We start from the raw sequence: 17,978 nt of genomic DNA, 5'->3' as shown, positions 1-17,978 counted from the left end.
TTTTAAGTGTAGCAGCCTGAATGGACTAAGACAGCCAATAATCCACTCCAAAGGTTTGAGAATGCTTTTTATTCTAGGCTGAGCTGGAGTTGCTTATATAATATGTCTTGTTAACCCGCATATTTTGGACAAAACTGGCTTTGCCATGAATAATTATCTCTAATATCTCTTTAGCTAATGAGTGTAATCTGCAGGTGCAGATTTTAATGGTGACACTTGATATGGTGATCTCCAGGCTGGGGAATTGAATGACTGATTATGGTGTTCACATGATAACTAACCACTTATAACTTAATGCACACACACACACACACTTCTGCCTAATGTGAAGAAATTTAAAACAAACTATAGATGACACAGCACCTGCAATCACTTGCCCAAGGATGTGCTTCCTTTCTTATCCTCTTCTTCATGCCGTGCTGGGAGGCAGCAAACACAGTGGTAAAGGAATAAGTACTCTAGGGTCCCTTGACCTGAATCCAATGGAATCTCTGATACTTCTTAGTTATATAACCTTATGAAAGTTATGACTCAAACTCTCTAAGCCTTACTTCCCTTATTTGTAAAGTGAGGATAATAAGAAGTAATGATGAAGCATGCAAAATATTTAGCGCATAAGACAATTATTTCTATTTCATCGTCCACTCCATTTCTTTTTATTTTTCCAATTTTTCCTTCACCCAAGTCCATATCTTACAGTCATCCACCTAATCAATTTTTAGAGAGCAGCTACAAAGCACAAAGATCTATGACTAGCACTGGAAGACCTAGTGATCAATGGCATAGGGGTCTCTCCCTATAACTAGCCTAAACTCTCATGTGGAGGTTCAGATCTAAATGATAGTTAATGCTTATTGGCTTCTTACAATGTACCAAGCACAGTGGTGAGCATTTTGCATTCATCATAACATTTTGACTTTAAACCACCTATGAGGCAGATGTTCTTTTACAAAAGAAGACTCTGCAGTGTTGGAAAGTCAAGCACCTTATCCAGGCTGGATCCAGCCCAGGCAGCATGAGCCCCAAACCCTGCATGCATGCCTGCACCACACCTCCTGGTGCCTCAGCTTTGGGAGCACTCCGATCTTCACATCTCTCCTCTTATTTGTCCTCAGGAAAATAGCATTCAATCCCTCCTTTGCCTGAATTCTTTTAAAATTAATCATCTTAAAAATAATTATCTTATCAATACAACTCCAGATGTTACAGTGTTCCTTCAGGTAGCCTCTTTTCCACAGCTTTAATAGAAGCAGCACAGTTAAGGAAAGGCACAGACTCTGGAGCCAGACTGCCTGACTCTGCAGCTGTGTGACCTAGGGCAAGTTATACAGCTACTCTGTGCCTCGGATTTCTCACCTATAAAACTGGGATGTTACCTACCTCAGAGAAGTACTGAGAATCAAAAATTAACACAGGAAAAGTTCTAGACACAATGCAACGCATACAGCAGTTGCTACAGAAACAAATCCCTCCCCCCCCAATTTTGCTCATCTTAATGTTACCTATTCTATTTCTTTCTTTTCCTTCACTTCTGATTTTTCTTATCCCAAATGCTGGGAGCAGATATATTCACAAATCTGCCAAGTCAACAAATTGAACAGGGTGCCCATCACAGTCAGCATTCAGAGGCAGGGCACAAAGCCATAGGATAAGGTCCTGTGCTCCAAATCTTGGAGAAGGGTGAGTTAAAGCTCTTCCCTTCGATTACTTTCATTTATCATCCTACCTGTGTCTAGGCATCAATTCTCCACCATCTCATATTACTCCTTGCCTTCCACCAACGCGAAGTTTCAGGCCCTCAACATTAGCTCCCCTCTTTCCTGGCCCCCCTCCCCACCCCCATTCCCCTTTCAGTCCTCTGACGGACCAGAGGTCCAAGTTCGTAGCTTTTGGCAGCAAACTCCCTCTATTCTCCTGCCAACAAGTAGGATGTTGCCAAAGCTGCTAAGAGAACCAGCCCTGAATCCAGGGCTCCAGGCTCTTGAGCCTTGATTTAAAAAAAAGAAAAGAAAGGGGAAAAAAAGGATTCCTTCAATTAAGATTAAAGGTTTCCTTGAACCTCCCAGGAGGGTCAAGGTGACCTTGAGCCCCAGGCTGTAGGGCGGGGCGGGGCGGGGCAACCCCCTGACAGGGCCCTGGCAGCTCACCTGCTCCTCCACGGAGGCAAGACAGCGGGCCGGGGCGGGCTGGGCGTTAAGGCAGGCGCCTGTCCACTGCTTCTTCCCCCAGGGCTCTGCCTGGCTCATTGCTGCTCAAGGATCATGGGGAAGCTGGTGGCTCTGACTCTGCTGGGCGCCTTCCTAGCCTTAATCGGGGAGAGATTAGTGGCATTAAGGTAAATTGGCATCTTAGTGAGAGTATCCTTGGCTCTTTCCTCTTGCACTTTAGGGTAAGCGCTGTCGCATGCTGCCTTTCTAAAGCTTAAGAATGTGCAGTCTGGGGACTCCTCAATTCCAGGGATGTGAAAACTGAGCTGACTTCTTGCCTTTCTTGAAATGATAAGGCAGAAATGCCCCAATTTATTTCCTGAAAGCCAGGACCCCTTTCCCACGTCGCCCTCAGCATTCTGCTCCTAAACAAACTAAATCTGCTGGAAGCGCTGGACTTGGGCGAGCCGACCAGGCTACCAGCTGGACGTTTACTGCTGACTGAGAGGTTGCCCAAAGGCCAGAAGAACATTGAGGAGTACTGGGTTACAGAATTTATCCCAGATTAAAAGAGCTAGTCAGAGGAAAATAAACTGAAACCTGAGGGGCTAACTAGCATTTTGTAGGTACCTGACCTCACCTTTGAAAGTGGACCATCTACAGTGATAGACATACCAGAAATATCTCAGGAAAATTTAATACGGGACTAGTAAAAAGAAATGTTAGGCAATAATATGCATTTCTGAATGGATCTATCAGCCTCTACTTGCCTTCACTTGTCTTTGTGTTGCTTTTATTTATCTAAGTAGAAGCTGGCCACCTCAGAAGTTCACATCTAGAATCCACTGAGAAGCCTGACGCCTTTTGATAGTACTTTCTAGTTTGGCTTGAGAGAGTTTATTACTACATTTGCTCCCAGTGAACCCAAGTGATTTATAAAAAAAATAATAATAATAATTATAAAGTAGTTCTAAGGCATATTTTTAAGTGACAGTAAGATAAGTCTAAGTGTAGAATCTTCCTGAATACAGTTTAATAAAAATGTACAATTGTTCCTGATATTTAGAAGAATGTTTCACTGTGGAAATAACACTATATTCAAAAATAATTTGGCCAATTGTTTAAATTGTGGTCAGTTTAAGGAATTCACATACTTCAAAGTAAATTAGCATGATATTTCTTAAAATAATAAAGCAAAAGCTACAGGGCTTAGCTATTAGGAGACCCTGTTGAATTTTGGGAAAGCAGTGAGGACAAGATTCTAGGGGGTTAGGGGAACCAAAGTATAATAAACAATACTTTCGCACATTAAATAATATTATTTTGTGCATTTAAACTAATATTTATTATTAAATAAATAATATAGGCACATTACCCACATAATGTCCACATTATGTAAATACATGTCAATAAAAGGAGGTACCTACTTATTTGATATTATCATCCATAAATGATGAGAAACAGAATTAATGAATATGAAGATGATTAAAGACCATGTTTAGGCATTGATTTTGGATATTGTGCATTGATGCCAGAGTTTTTATTTTCTACAGAGAAAAAACTAACGCATATCGAGAAGTGGAGCCAGTAGAACCTCAGAACTGCCACCTTATTGAGGGACTTGGTATGTATGTGATAGTACAATGTCTTGGTCACCCTTCACCTGAGTGAGGCTGCCAGCTAGTTTAATTCACTGCTACTCCTTAAATCCTCCTACTGGGGCTTCAGCTTCTTCAGCTTTACTCAAGCTACCTTATCCCATGTCTCCAAGGGGTCTCCTAAATGTCAAAATCTGCAGCTTTTTCTCAGTCTTTTTTCTTCCTGCCATCTCTCCACCATTTGACAAATGTCACTGACTACTCTTTGGTAGGTCCTTCACTGAACTCTCCTGTCGCTTCTGTGACATTTCACTTCCCTCTCTGTCATCTTCTGTTGCCCATCTTCTCTTCTTTCTTCTTCCCTCACCTAGATGAGATTCCTAGCTTTAAGTGTCACTTCCTTCAAAATTTATCTGCAAGTATTAAGATAAATATGACTTAGCCTTGCAGTTCCCGTCGTGGCTCAGTGGTTAACGAATCCGACTAGGAACCATGAGGTTGCGGGTTTGGTCCCTGCCCTTGCTCAGTGGGTTAAGGATCCGGCGTTGCCGTGAGCTGTGGTGTAGGTTGCAGACGTGGCTCGGATCCCGTGTTGCTGTGGCTCTGGCGTAGGCCAATGGCTACAGCTCTGATTAGACCCCTAGCCGGGGAACCTCCATATGCCGCGGGAGCGGCCCAAAGAAATAGCAAAAAAACAGAAAAACAAACAAACAAACAAACAAAAAAATATGACTTAGCCTTTAGTCTGAAGGTGCTTACAACTGATTGAGATGTTTAAAAAAATTAATCAAAAATCTGTTGCTGGATCCCTGATCTCTCAAACCGCAGGCCTTCTTTTCCGGTCTGAGATCTACTTAACCCTTCTGTCATTTCCTCCTTCATATCCCCACCCTTAACCAGCACTTCTTCTAGAATTCTCCTAAGCAAGATATCCTCATTCTCAAAGAGACTCAGTTCAAAATTTAGGAACCATTTGTTTTCTCCTTGTCTCTCACTGTTTTATGGGAAACATGTTGGCCTTCCCTGGGTCCTGACACAGAACTAACTAATTCTATTTACTCCTTAGTGACTCAACTGCTTATTCTGGCTCCAAGCCTTTCACTCTCCCTGATAATGCTATTAGAAAAAAAAAAAAAAATTCTAGCTAGATGCCGTTTACTGTTCCAGGAATGTGTTCTTTCATTTTCTCACCTTTGCTTATGAAATTACCTTCACTGATTTTTTTCATCTCTGCCTGCTGAAATCAGCTGGAAGTTCCTCTCCTATGTCTCAACTTTCACAGCACACTGAAACCAACAGCTTCACTTGTGACATCTACCACATGCTTTATTTTAGAGCCAGCAGTGTTCTCTCTTTCACAATCAAACTGTAAGTCTCCTAGGGTCATGGACTCTGACTTATTTCAGTTTTGCGACAGGATGACAGCATAGTTTATTGTGATATAAGTTTTTTTTATATATATATATATAATATAGCTCTTCAAGATATGTTACTATATATATAATTCTGATATGTATTAGAAAAAAAAGAGCCCTTTTGATTTTGGTTTGCTGTCTTCCCCTCACCCCTCAATTTCTAAAAAAAAGGAGAGTAGTAGCCTGGCCCTTGTGCACCCTGGGCTTAGATGAGTTCTGTGCTGCTGGCTAGAAATCAGAGCAACTGAAGACAAACTCCTTCCTGATTTTGGTTTTCAAAAATCTTAGCTCCTTCAAGGCATTCTGATGGAGATGGGATAAGAATGCAGGGATATATATTTTTTGATAACATGGACCCTTGCCCCATTCTGGGGGAAGATCAAGATCTGGGGAGGAATGGCTACAAGGTATCTTTAGGGGGGCTGGTTCATAGCCTGAGTAAAGATCATGTGTACACACGCAGGACTTGGAAGAGGCAGAACTGCCTAAATTAAAGGGACCAGGTCGGCCTGGCAGTGAGTGATTCAGTGGTGACTAGGGTAGAATAAAGACCAGACAGACTTTCCCAAGTATTCAAGATCATTTTAAAATCCACCACCTATGATATGCGCACAAACCCTGCCAAAGAGACCCAGTAATGACTCAGACTGAATTTCCTTCCAGTTTTGTGGAATGTGGGCTTGGAGTCAAATTTAATTTGATTTAAAAAATAAAGAAATGTAACATTCACTCATTTGTTTCCTGTCTTGTGTAGTAATATTCATATGGACTACACATATATATCTCTCAAAAGATGAGAGCCTGCCAAGTAATTTAGATAGATAATTAGACTAGATCATTGCTAAAGTCTAGTCCAACTCTCAGACTGTATGATTCAAATAGACTTGAGAAGTTAAAACTAGAGCAGAAGAAAAAAAAATGCCATGTTAGTTCTCATGTCTGCTGGCATATGTACATTTTATATTTGCAAAACTAAACAAGTGAGAATGATCATGGGTCATCTGTCAATAGGACAATATGGCTATATATCTAAAAAATTAATACTGCTTTATCAAAGCCTACTGTCTATGAGCATTCTGCTGAGTCCTTTGGAAACATTTACATCATCATCACAACCATCCTGTACGGTGGGTGCTGCCATCTGTCCTTGTAGATTAGGAAAGTGACACCCAGAAGAGTGGAGTTATTTGTCCAGTGGTCCAGAACTAGAGGGTAACAGGATTAGATTATGAGGCAGGGCAGTTTTATTCTATGCTTTTGGACTCTCTGTTGTGTAACACTGCCTTTCTTATCTACTGACAGCACATTTTTATTATGATGCTTCAGGGAAGTACAAGAGCAGAAAACAGAAAATATGAGATGCAAAAAGTGAAATATTAATAAATAGAACTGACCAAGACAAGGCAGGCTGGATATTTAAATAAAGTTCACTAATGAAATAACACTTTAATAAGTGTTATTTAATAATATTTAATAGTAAGACCCAACTATTTGAAAGTGAAAAGTTTTATGAAGCAATGGAAAACACTAAAGGACTGTAGGCAGAGTGCAACAAGGAGTAACAAAGCTAGGGAAAAATTCTTATTTGTGTTTTCTTCAAGACCTAGACTTTTGTGGTTAATTTTATTAGCAGAATAAACTCTCCCTCTTTTTGTTTTCCTTCCCCTGTATTCTTCCTGAGAAGAAAGGTTGAAAGGTAAAAATAATTCTAGCCTCCAGAAATCATACTTCAAAAATCTTTGTTTACTAAGTTCATCTTTTAAAGACTAGCATGGCACCTCTGGAAAATGCCCACTGCTATTGCAGGTGAGTTATTCAAGTAAGGTTACTACCATCACAGGAGGTATATAAAATAGTGTTTGCAAGAGTAAAAGCCAACAGAGAGCATTCAATGCAGGACAACTTCTACTCAGAAATTAGCGCTCACTTGTCAATAATTTAATCTCAAGACAAGGCAAAGTTCAAGAAACTAAAGCAGTTTATCTTTTTTAGTCAGCCAATCAGCTTTTATTGAAAAGACAGGTATTATATTGGGTGCAAGGATCTTGTACTGAATAAAACCTGGTCCTTGTTCCCAGGAAGCTATCTTTCTGGTAGGAAGTTAACAAATGAACAGAAGTTTGCAGCCCAAGCGTAGAAAATATTATGGTGGAGGTGGTCACAGGTGACCATATTAGTACATAAAATGGACGTTGGAACCCAGAGAGATTGAAAAGGCTGAGGAGGTAGTGCCCAGGTTCATCTCTAAGAACCCATGGTACTCAGCCAAGTAGAGGTGAGGGTGATGTGGGAAAGGTGTGAGTTGCCAAGAAACATACTTGTTCACCTGCATGCCTAAGGCACATTTCAGGAACTGCCAACAGAAGCACTGCAAAACACCTGGAGTCAAAAACGAAGAGTGGGAGCCAGAAGAATTGAGACCAGGGCCAAGACGTGGAGAATTTGGGATCTGGGCCAAAGGGCTTGGGATTTATACTGCCAGCCCTAGTGGACCTTTGAAGGGTTTTAAGTAGGGGCATAACAAGGTCAGTTTTGCACTTTAAAAAGATGACTGTCAGCAGTGCAGAGAATTGCTATAGGGGAGCAAAGCTGACCTATCAGGAAGCTATACAGAGATTAAGGAGGGAGTTCTAGAGCCTGAAAGATGTGATCAGTTGTATTTGGGGAGTAAGGAAAAGGAAGACATTAAAAGATAGATAACTCTTAAGATAACTACTTTGTGTACTTGGGGGGATGGGAGTATCATCCAGTGAAATAAAAAATATAGAAAAGTGGAGGAGTTCCTGTTGTGGCTCAGCAGAAATGAACCCAGCTAGTATCCATGAGGATGCCGGTTCGATCCCTGGCCTCAATCAGTAGGTCATGGATCCAGTGCTGCTGTGAGCTGTGGTGTAGATAGCAGATGTGGCTCAGATCCTCAGTTCCCAGGCTACAAGTCTAAGTGGGGCTGTAGCTGCCAGCCTACCCCACAGCCACAGCAACTTGGGATCTGAGCCTCATCTGTGACCTATACCACAGCTCACGGCCATGCCTCCAGATCCCTGACCCACTGAGCAAGGCCAGGGATTGAACCCACACCCTCATGAATACTAGTTGGATTCATTTCCATTGAACCACAACAGGAACTCCTCAACATGATTTTTAAGATTGCTTTATTCTTTTTGCTGGATTCTCCCAATGTCTATTTACTCCATGTGAGAAAATGTGCTAAATCTTCCAGGCCATCAAAACTATATATAGTCAATCTTGATTAACCGGAATGCTTAAAAAATGAAAAGCTCTGATTAATTTGATTTTCAGGTTACTAGTTGCAGATTAAGTTCAACCTTCAGTATAGCCAGTTTGAATGCATCTTTGTCCTCCAGTTTTTATTGCCTGTTGCTTATCATCCTCTTGATTCAAATTTGCATTTTCTTCATCTTCATTCTACTTTTCTTTCCCCCCATTCTCCTCTATCCTCCCTCAACTGCCTTTTAACACACTAATAACCGATTGCATCAGGTAACCATTTTCCCACATGTTCCATTTACTATAGCTGCACAGCAAGCCAACACAAAACTTAGTGACATAAAATGGCAATAGTTATTTTGCTGAGTTTGCAGTTTTGGCAGGGCCTGGTAGAGACAGCTAATCTTTGTTCCATTTGAATCAGCTAAGGTGACTCAAAGGCTGGGAACCAAAGTCATCTGAGACTTCTCTAGGAGTTTTCTCTACCTTGAATGGTCCCTCCACAGTCTCTCCTGAGTAGCCTCCAAGTAGCCAGACTTCTTAAATTTGGATTCAGGCCTCCCAGGTTGCATGCCTTGAGAGAGAAATGAGTAGTGGCAGGTTTGGTTATGACTTTACCCTGTAGATCAGGTGGCATCACTTCCACCTCATTCTGTTTGTCAAATCAGTTACAAAAGTCCACCTAGGTTCAAGGGGAGAGAATAAAGACCTAACCTCTTGATGGAAGAGTATCAACATCACATTTTAAGAAGAGCATGTGGCTTTGATACATCTTGTTTCTACTATATCTGTAAATTACAGTTTGCCACACTAGATAACTTTTTCCTTCATCCTCAATGCTACCTTCTTGGGACCACATCATAATGTGGGTCTCTCTACTAAGGAGCCACGTGAAACCCTTTTTCATCATGTTCAGTCATAACTTACTTATTATATGCCTCTTTCCATAGAAAAATGCTCACAACCAGCTCTCCATGAGAAGGAGATCTGACAGATATCTGTCAAATTCATTTATATTGAAGAGCCCAACCTAAGATCTATTGCTTTTATAACAGAGAACAATTAGTCCATCATTTCCCAATATGATTGGAGAATTATAGATTTTTCAGGCCTCAACAAGTTGAAGGTGAGGAAATACTGGACAGAGAGGCCTTTGAGAGACCTTCACAGTGATGACTTTCCAATGTTATCACTTGGTCTGTAGATCAGTCTTCTACGGGGAGTAAAGCTGAATCTCTTAGGACATACCCTGGGAGTTTTTATTTAAAGAATAAATCCAGGAGATATTCATATATGATATATATATTATATATATATATATATGACTGAGTCACTTTACTGTACAATAGAAATTGGCACAATATAGTGAATCAACTATACTAAAAAAATAAAACTCAAGGATATGAATTTATTTTATAGTTATTTGCCTTTTTCTCCTGAAAATGGACTTCTGAAAAAAGAATTTAGTATTTTAGGAGTCTGGCTAAGGTTTTACTGTGGAGTAACATGCAGGATTCCTGAAACTTAATAGAGTTTCCCAAGTAAATAGTTGAAAAAGTTAAGGTAGTCTCCAAAAGTTCAAAGTCTTGACTGTGTGTGAGATTTACTTTTTAATTCTTCATAATTAAAGAAGAATTCATTCTTCTTTCTGCATCTTTCTGATCCTCCACTTCTTTTGCAGAAAATGGCTCTGAAGATATTGATATACTTCCTAGTGGGCTGGCTTTTATCTCTACCGTGAGTATTTTCCATGCTCCTCAGGTGCTCATGTCAATAGCTATATGGACAGTACATTAATGTTGCTGACTAGAGCTGCTAGATGGAGCCCTGCACACTCCTCCCACCCATGGGTAAACCAGTCAACTAAAAAAGCCAAAAAGGGCTAATTAGGACACCACAGGAATGCTAGGCTTGTCTGCCTCTTGGTGGGCAGCTCCCTGGGCAATTACATACCCAGTAGGGTCTCAATAAATATACATTGAATTCTATTCAATTCCTAGATGAGCTCCAGATTTCCCCTGCTGCTGTCCATCCTTATCATTGCCCTAATGGCTAGGTCTCACTAGATAACTTCTAGAAGTCATCTTCTCACTAACTAGTATCCCTCTCATCATGCCTGCCAGTGTTTGGAGCTCAGGAAATGTTTGTGGATTAAATGTTAACCGTGTTACTCGATTCAGAACCCTGGGCATTTTTCCGTCTTGGGTTTCTTGCCATTCAGAGAGAATCTCTTTCAAAAAGAAGGAGGGAAAAATCTACATTTCATTCCCAACACCACTTTCACATGTTTAGGATGATCAGGAGGCCATGCAAAGGACTGAATTTCAGTAAATTAAAATGTACATGTTGTGAAGATGTTAGAAATTATCACATACTTATTAAAACAGTTGCGATTTAGAATAGGACCTAGGATTTTGAAAAAAGTAGATTGACTACATTTCCAATGTGAATTCTGATTGCTAGAATTGCATGTTCTAATATTCCATTTTTGCCAATAAAATACTATGGAATAACATAAATTTTCAAAATCTATGTCTTTTTGGCCAAAAAAGGGGCACAGAAAATATTTTTTAACGGTCCCAATTTCTAAATTCTCAAGTGTAGTCAGGGTCTCATTTGGATTTTAAACTGCTCCTGGTGGTGGTACATGTGGGGGTGAGTGGGTGCGTGGGAGGGATTTTATTTCTTTAGTTTTCCTCCAAAACCAAAAATAAAACAAAGCTGTTTAGAAAAGCTTTTTCTTTGCTGACTTGTATTATCTATTGTCAATTTAGATTTTCAATGTTATGCCAAATAGTTCTTTGAAAATAATTACTTTATAGCTAGGAGATTTCTTTTCTGTTGGGAAATAATATTTGTAGTTCCTACTGTATGTTTCTTTTCTATTTTCATAGAACTAAATGTACTGAATTCTTCCTATACATAAAGTAGAAATTTTCATCACAAATAATTCCATGACAAATGTTAGCTCTTTTTGTAAAATAACAAACAACTCATTCTTACAGAATAAGGATAATGTTCTTTGCTTATTTTTAATCTTTTTGTACTGCAATAAATCCAAGTCCTTGTTCTTCTTGGTTTCTCCTATTGCCCTTTCTTGCCATCCTAGAACACATTTGGGAGCTGCTGATTGAGAGAGTAATTCTGTGCAATAGGTATTTTTAGTCTATTTAGAAGTACCAAGCAGGCTATTTGCTCCCTTATCTTGGGACTTAGCACGATCTTTGCCTGCAAGGTTACTCTCCCCTTCACATGTCCTGGCTAACTCCTAGTTCTCTATGAGGGCTCACTGTGGTGGCACTTAATTCCTCATGAAAATCCTTAACACTCTTTTTCTAGGCAAGGTGGCTCTTCTGTGGTCCTGCAGGTTCTCTGTGGTTAGGTTCTCAGATGCCATGCCATATCTAATGCACTTGCTTGGTGCTGTCTCCCTGGATTTCAAACCTTTTCAGACCAGGACTCTAGAGGGTTCATCATCACACTTAACACCTTACACAGTACCTGGTGCACACGTACTAATGTACGCACCAGTGAATGAGGGCAGTAGAGGAATTCAGTGCCTGTGGTTTGTTGGTGGAAATAAGATACCTATATATACAGGTGATTTTCACCATTTTCAGTGGTGACTGGTCTCAAAAGAACTGCTAGCAATCACTTGCCATAGAGTTTTACCCAACTGCCTTAAACAGAAAATCAGGTGATTATGAACCATTTCATTGAAGATTTTCATTCCTGATGAAACTTAATGTAGGCTAAGTTTGCTTGCCCCATTCTTATTTCTCTATTAAATCATTTCAATTCCTAGAGCACCTAGTCTTTCTGATAACTGGAAAATGCCCTCATGTTCCCCTAGTCTCCTACTGTACTTATTGTGGTGTTCTGCCTTGAGCTGCCTTCCTAAGCAACATTCCCTACTGTCAAAATTTTCTTTATGACATGGTACAAAGAGGCTGTACAATTAATGATATGATTGATTAGGCAATTTACTTCTTAGAGCTTAATTTTCCTTAGGAAAAGGAAAATTTTCCCTTAGGTGAAAAGGGAAAGGATTCTATGTCTCTGACTTTTTCCCCCCAATGTTATCATTATCTATGCCACCGGGCTTAATGACAAATTGCCTATGGAGGAAAGGGTGGACTTGGAGACTCAGTTTTATGGCCTGATACTGGGGAGAGCAGTGATTCCCTTAACAGAAGGAACAGATATGAAGGACAGAAAGGATTCAAGGAGAGATTGCTAATTCTGGTTTTAAGCATTTGATTTTGCACTCCTCTAAGGAAAAAAGGTTGGGATGCAAGCTAGGGCTCCAGAGAGAAGTTCCAGGGAAATGTGCAGATTTGAAAATCACTGGTATAGGAGAAATACCTTCAATACCTACAAATAAAATCTTTAAGGAAAGAGCATAGAATGAGAAGGAAAGGGGATGGATGAGGATAGAAGGGGTAAAAGTTAGGAAGAGAAGCAGGAATTCTATCTGGAAATTCTGCTTTTGATTTTTTGACAAGAAGTTTTGACATAAAGGTTCTGCCATAGTGTCAAATGCCACAGAGATACAGATAAAGAAATGGAGAAGGGTTATCAGATAAGGCCTTTTGGATGCCACTGATATGACCTTTATAGAGACAGTTCTATAGACTGGCAGACTACTGATACCAGGGAATTAAGAGTGGGAGCAATTCAAATCAGGCAACAAAGTCAAGTGATGTTTCTAAGAAATTTAACAGTGAAGGGAAGGTGAGGAAAATGCCAGCTTGAAGTAGTAAAGATGGAAAAGATTTTAAAAGAAGGAGAAATGAGCAATTTTTCAAGCAAAAGAAGGCGCTGGTGAAGAATAGTGGTAAAGCAAGAGAGAAAAGATGTGATTTTTATAGACAGGCCCTAAAGACAAGGGAACCAAATAAACAGTGTAGGATTAAGAACAGAAGGAGCATACTCTTTCCTTAAGAAAAGAGGGAGAAAGGAAGAGAATTGATAAAACCGAAGAATTATTGAGATAGAACGAAGGGAATCAGGAAACTCTCATTGAATGGTATGGGATTTTTTTCAGTGAAATAAGAGGTAAAGTCATTCATTAAGAATGGAGGACGATAGTGTGGGCTCTAGAAGATAATGAAATAAATTTAGAATAGACATTTGGGTTTATGCAATAGATTACCTATTAGAATGAACACGAATATTGATAAAGAATATTGAAAATCTGGTTGAAGTTGAGATGATAACTGCAGTGTTTTTCAACCTGATTTTAGGCTAGCCCTATATAAAAGCTTGAACAGGGCAAAGGGATTTGGTAGAGAATGTGACAAGGAACCAGTGAGCAAAGAGTGAGTCTTCCTTAGAAGATGGGCCCTTGACTGATGATAGAAGATTCAAGGTCTAGAAGTAGAAGTTAGTGCCTAGGGGCATGCTGGTCTCTCCCCTAGATGTGGTGACTTAAGGAGAATGAAGGAGGGAATAGCCATTCCTCTGATGTGCTTCAGTGGTGCCAGTGTTGTCTCGGGAAAGCCACTTTTCTAATGAGACTTAAGGATAGAGGGACTGTTTCAAGAAAACCTTAAAGATATAGGTGGGGTTGTTTGGAACTAAAGATTAACTCGCCCTGGAGTGGGGCTGGGAGCAGTGGAAGCGCCAGGAATAGTATAAGTGTGCATGTATGTGTGTGTGTGTGTGTATACTTGTAAGGAAGGGAGGGGAGAATGAGAGAAAGGGAGACGATAGAGTAGGAAGAATGATGGAGGGAGAGAGAAAGAAGGAGAGAATTTAATCTGACTATAAATAGAAATGAGGGTACAATAAAAGTTACGAGGTTGTTAATGCTGATATACATAATGGACTGGGGATGCAGCAAAGGCCCAGTCCATTTAGGATGGCTATTACTGGTAGAAAGAGCCACTGTCCAAGTTATTGGAATGAACTTTTTACAATATTTGAAGAAAAGGTTTCACACCAAAATCTTCACATATATCTATAGGAACAAAATAGGTCATAAACAGTCTACTTTATGAAACTGGTTCCCCTAAGTTAATTCTTGGATGATTGTCCTCTTTGTCACTACATAATATAATGGATGTAGGATGGGAACAATGCAATGAAACCATACACCCCTTCTCTCTGCTTTGAGGAAGGTCAGCTATAGAATATCGGGGCTAGAAAGAAATCTTAGCAATTAAATATTTTCACTTTCTCATTTTATAAATGAGGAAACTGTTTGCAGCAACAGATTATCATATTAAGTGAAGTAAGAAAGAGAAAGACAAATAACATATGGTATCACTTATATGTGGAATCTAAAATATGGCACAAATGAACCTATCTACAAAGAAGAAAAAGACTCACATAGAGCACAGACTTGTGGTTGCCAAGGGGGAGAGAGGAGGAAGTGTGATGGACTGGGAGTTTGGGGTTAGTAGATGCAAACTATTACATTTAGAATGGATAAGCAATGAGGTCCTACTGTACAGCATTAGGTAACTACATCCAGTCTCTTGGGATAGACCTCATGATAAAGGATGATATAAGAAAGGGAATGCATATATATGTCTGATTGGATCACTTTGCTGCAGAATAAAAATTGGCACAACATTGCAAATCAACTATACTTTAATATAAATAAATAAATGCTTAAATAAAGGAACTTGTAGTATAGGCAGGCTAAGAGACTCAAACAAAGTAATACCACTTATACTGTTTGGCTTAACCCCTTCTCTCTATATTAAAAATTGAACATAGGTTCTTCCCAAATTCCCATTCCCATTCTTGATGGCTAAGATGACACTGCTAATCCCTCAGATCAGATAATGGCAACCTGACAGTGTGAAATCCCAGAAATTTAAAAGAAATTTAGAGCTTGCTTTTTTGTTAGGCCTTGAGATTTTAGCTTCCATATGAAAATAATGCTTTGATATGTATGTATATGCAGACTTATTTTCTATTTTTTTTTAAAGGGATTAAACTATCCAGGCATGGTAAACTTTGCACCAGATAAGCCAGGACAAATCTTCTTGATGGATCTAAATGAGCCAAACCCAAGGGTCCAAGCCCTAAACATCAGTGATGGTTTTGACAAAGCATCATTTAATCCACATGGGATCAGTACTTTCATTGACAAAGGTAAAGCTTGAATGCTTAAGAATAAGGGGGAAATGAGGGAAGTACAAAGCATTCATCCTTAACCTCTCCACATGTATGTAAAAGGGGGGAAGATGCCATTTCACCATAAAGATGTATATTTATAAGATAATAAATGTGTGTCAAAATATTTTTAAAAATCAAATTAAAGAAGGGAGACTACACTGTGATCACACCTTCCTTCTCCTCTCCCCCTTTCTTCTCATTTGACCATCAAAACCAGTTGAATATTGTTCTCAGAGATCTAATATAGAAATTAAAGGCCTTTGGGAGCTCCCATTGTGGCTCAGCAGAAACAAATCTGACCAGTATCATGAGGACGTGAGTTCGATCCCTGGCCTTGTTCAGTGGGTTAAGGATCTGGCATTGCCATGAGCTGTGGTATGGGTCGCAAATGTGACTCAGATCCCATGGTGCTGTGGCTGTGGTGTAGACCAACAGCTGTAGCTCCGATTCAACCCCTAGCCTGGGAACTTCCATATGCCACAAGTACGGCCCTGAAAAGCCAAAAGAAAAAAAAAAGAAAGAATTAAAGGCCTTTTGAAAATAATCATGATAATCATGTGACATTAAAAAGCAACATAGGAGTTCCCGTCGTGGCGCGGTGGTTAACGAATCCGACTAGGAACCATGAGGTTGCGGGTTCGGTCCCTGCCCTTGCTCAGTGGGTTAACGATCCGGCGTTGCCGTGAGCTGTGGTGTAGGTTGCAGACGCAGCTCGGATCCCGCATTGCTGTGGCTCTGGTGTAGGCCGGTGGCTACAGCTCCGATTCAACCCCTAGCCTGGGAACCTCCATATGCCGCGGGAGCGGCCCAAGAAATAGCAACAACAACAACAACAAAAAAGACAAAAAGCAACATAAAAGAAAACAATGGATAAGTCAGACATCATCGAAATTAAAAACATCAAAAGACACCATCAAGGAAGTGAAAACAACCTAAAGAATAAGAGAAAATATTCGTAAATCAAATATCTGTTAAGAGGCTTATATTCAGAATAAATAAATAATTCTTACATCTCAACAACAAAAAGACAAGTAACCCAACTAAAAAATGGACAAAGGATTTTAGGAGACATCATTCCCAAAAGATATACAAATGGCCAATAAACACATGAAAAGATACTCAATATCCTTAGTCATTAGGGAAATGCAAATCAAAACCATACCGAGATACTACTTTGCACCAACTAGAGTGGCTATAATAAAAAAAGACAGACAATAACAAACGCTGGCAAGGATGTAGGAAAACTGGCATCCTTACAGTTTGCTGGTAGGATTGGGTGCAGTCACTTTTGAAAGCAGTTTGGCAGTTCCTCAAAATGTTAAACATAGAATTACCACATGATGCAGAAACTCTACTCCTTGGCATATACCCGTGAGAACTGAAAACATAGGTCCATACAAAAGCTTATACACAAATATTCATAGAAGCATTACTCATAATACTCAAAAGATGAAAATAATCCAACTTCCCATAAAATAATGCATAAACAAAAGGTTTATATAATGGAATATTATTTGGCAATAGAAAGAAATGACATATTGATGAATGCTACAACACGGATGAATTTGTAAATATGACCCTAAGTGAAACAACTAATTACTAAAGGCCACATACTGTAACAATTTATAATATATCCATTTATATTAAGTGTTCAGAATAGGCAAATTTATAAAGATAAAAATTAAATTAGCAAATCAGTGGTTGGAAGGACTGGGGGGAAGTGGGAATAGCGAGTGATGGATAATCAGTATGGGTTTTCTTTTTTGGGGTAATGAAAATGTTCTGGAACAGGATAATGGTTATGGCTGTCCAACTCTGTGAATACACTAAGTTGTACATTTTAAATGTGTGAATTTAATGACAGGAGAATTATATCTTTAAAAAACTTATAAAAAGCACAGCATAGCTGTGACTGCACTGTATATGCTTTAAAACAATGTCCAATGTTTTTACCTTATAGTTCATAATTCCAGACTAACTTAATTTTTAAATATTTGTGGGCCTGTAGACCATGTAGAAAATAAGAATGAAACCTCACTAGCAGTAACTACATGAAGAGAAGGCCAAATGGAAGTGTTATAAATCAGAGTTTTTAAAGAAATGGTTTTAATTATTTCAAATACATACTGGAGTTGAGTATAAACGCATTGAGTATAAATTTGCTAGGGTGATTTAATGAACAAAAAAGAATGATTAATAATTATCTCAATCCACTTATCCCATTGATCTATGTATATATCCTTTGGTCTGCACCCACAGAGACTTGTTCATTTTAAAATAAATGGGTATCTTTTAAAATGCTTGAATACTATTTTATTAAGTAGGTTTACTATTCCCCCAGAATTTAATATATGCTGTTTATTTGCTTAGCAAGCCTTTCTTTAAAAGATTAAGTGTACCTAACAATTCTGTGTTGCTTTATAGCTTACAAAACATTTTCATATATAATGTATTTATTC

The 17,978-nt window shown here is 39.2% G+C and overlaps 1 protein-coding gene across 4 annotated transcripts in view; it reads left to right on the top strand.

Annotated features, from left to right (window-relative positions):
• PON3 (paraoxonase 3) overlaps window positions 1,943-17,978 on the top strand; it is a 34,908-nt gene continuing 18,872 nt past the window's right edge. For 2 of the 4 annotated variants that reach the window (XM_021102270.1, XM_021102271.1), the window contains exons 1-4: window positions 1,943-2,335; window positions 3,701-3,771; window positions 10,070-10,125; window positions 15,330-15,495. In XM_021102270.1, the coding sequence (XP_020957929.1) occupies window positions 2,262-2,335; window positions 3,701-3,771; window positions 10,070-10,125; window positions 15,330-15,495 (367 nt within the window). In that variant the 5' untranslated portion in view covers window positions 1,943-2,261. 4 annotated transcript variants of the gene reach the window in all.

The sequence above is a fragment of the Sus scrofa genome, chromosome 9, assembly GCF_000003025.6.
Source record: "Sus scrofa isolate TJ Tabasco breed Duroc chromosome 9, Sscrofa11.1, whole genome shotgun sequence".
NCBI classification, from domain to species: Eukaryota; Metazoa; Chordata; class Mammalia; order Artiodactyla; family Suidae; genus Sus; species Sus scrofa.
The sequence above is the reverse complement of the archived record's forward strand: the minus strand, read 5'-3'. Positions and strand labels throughout refer to the sequence as shown.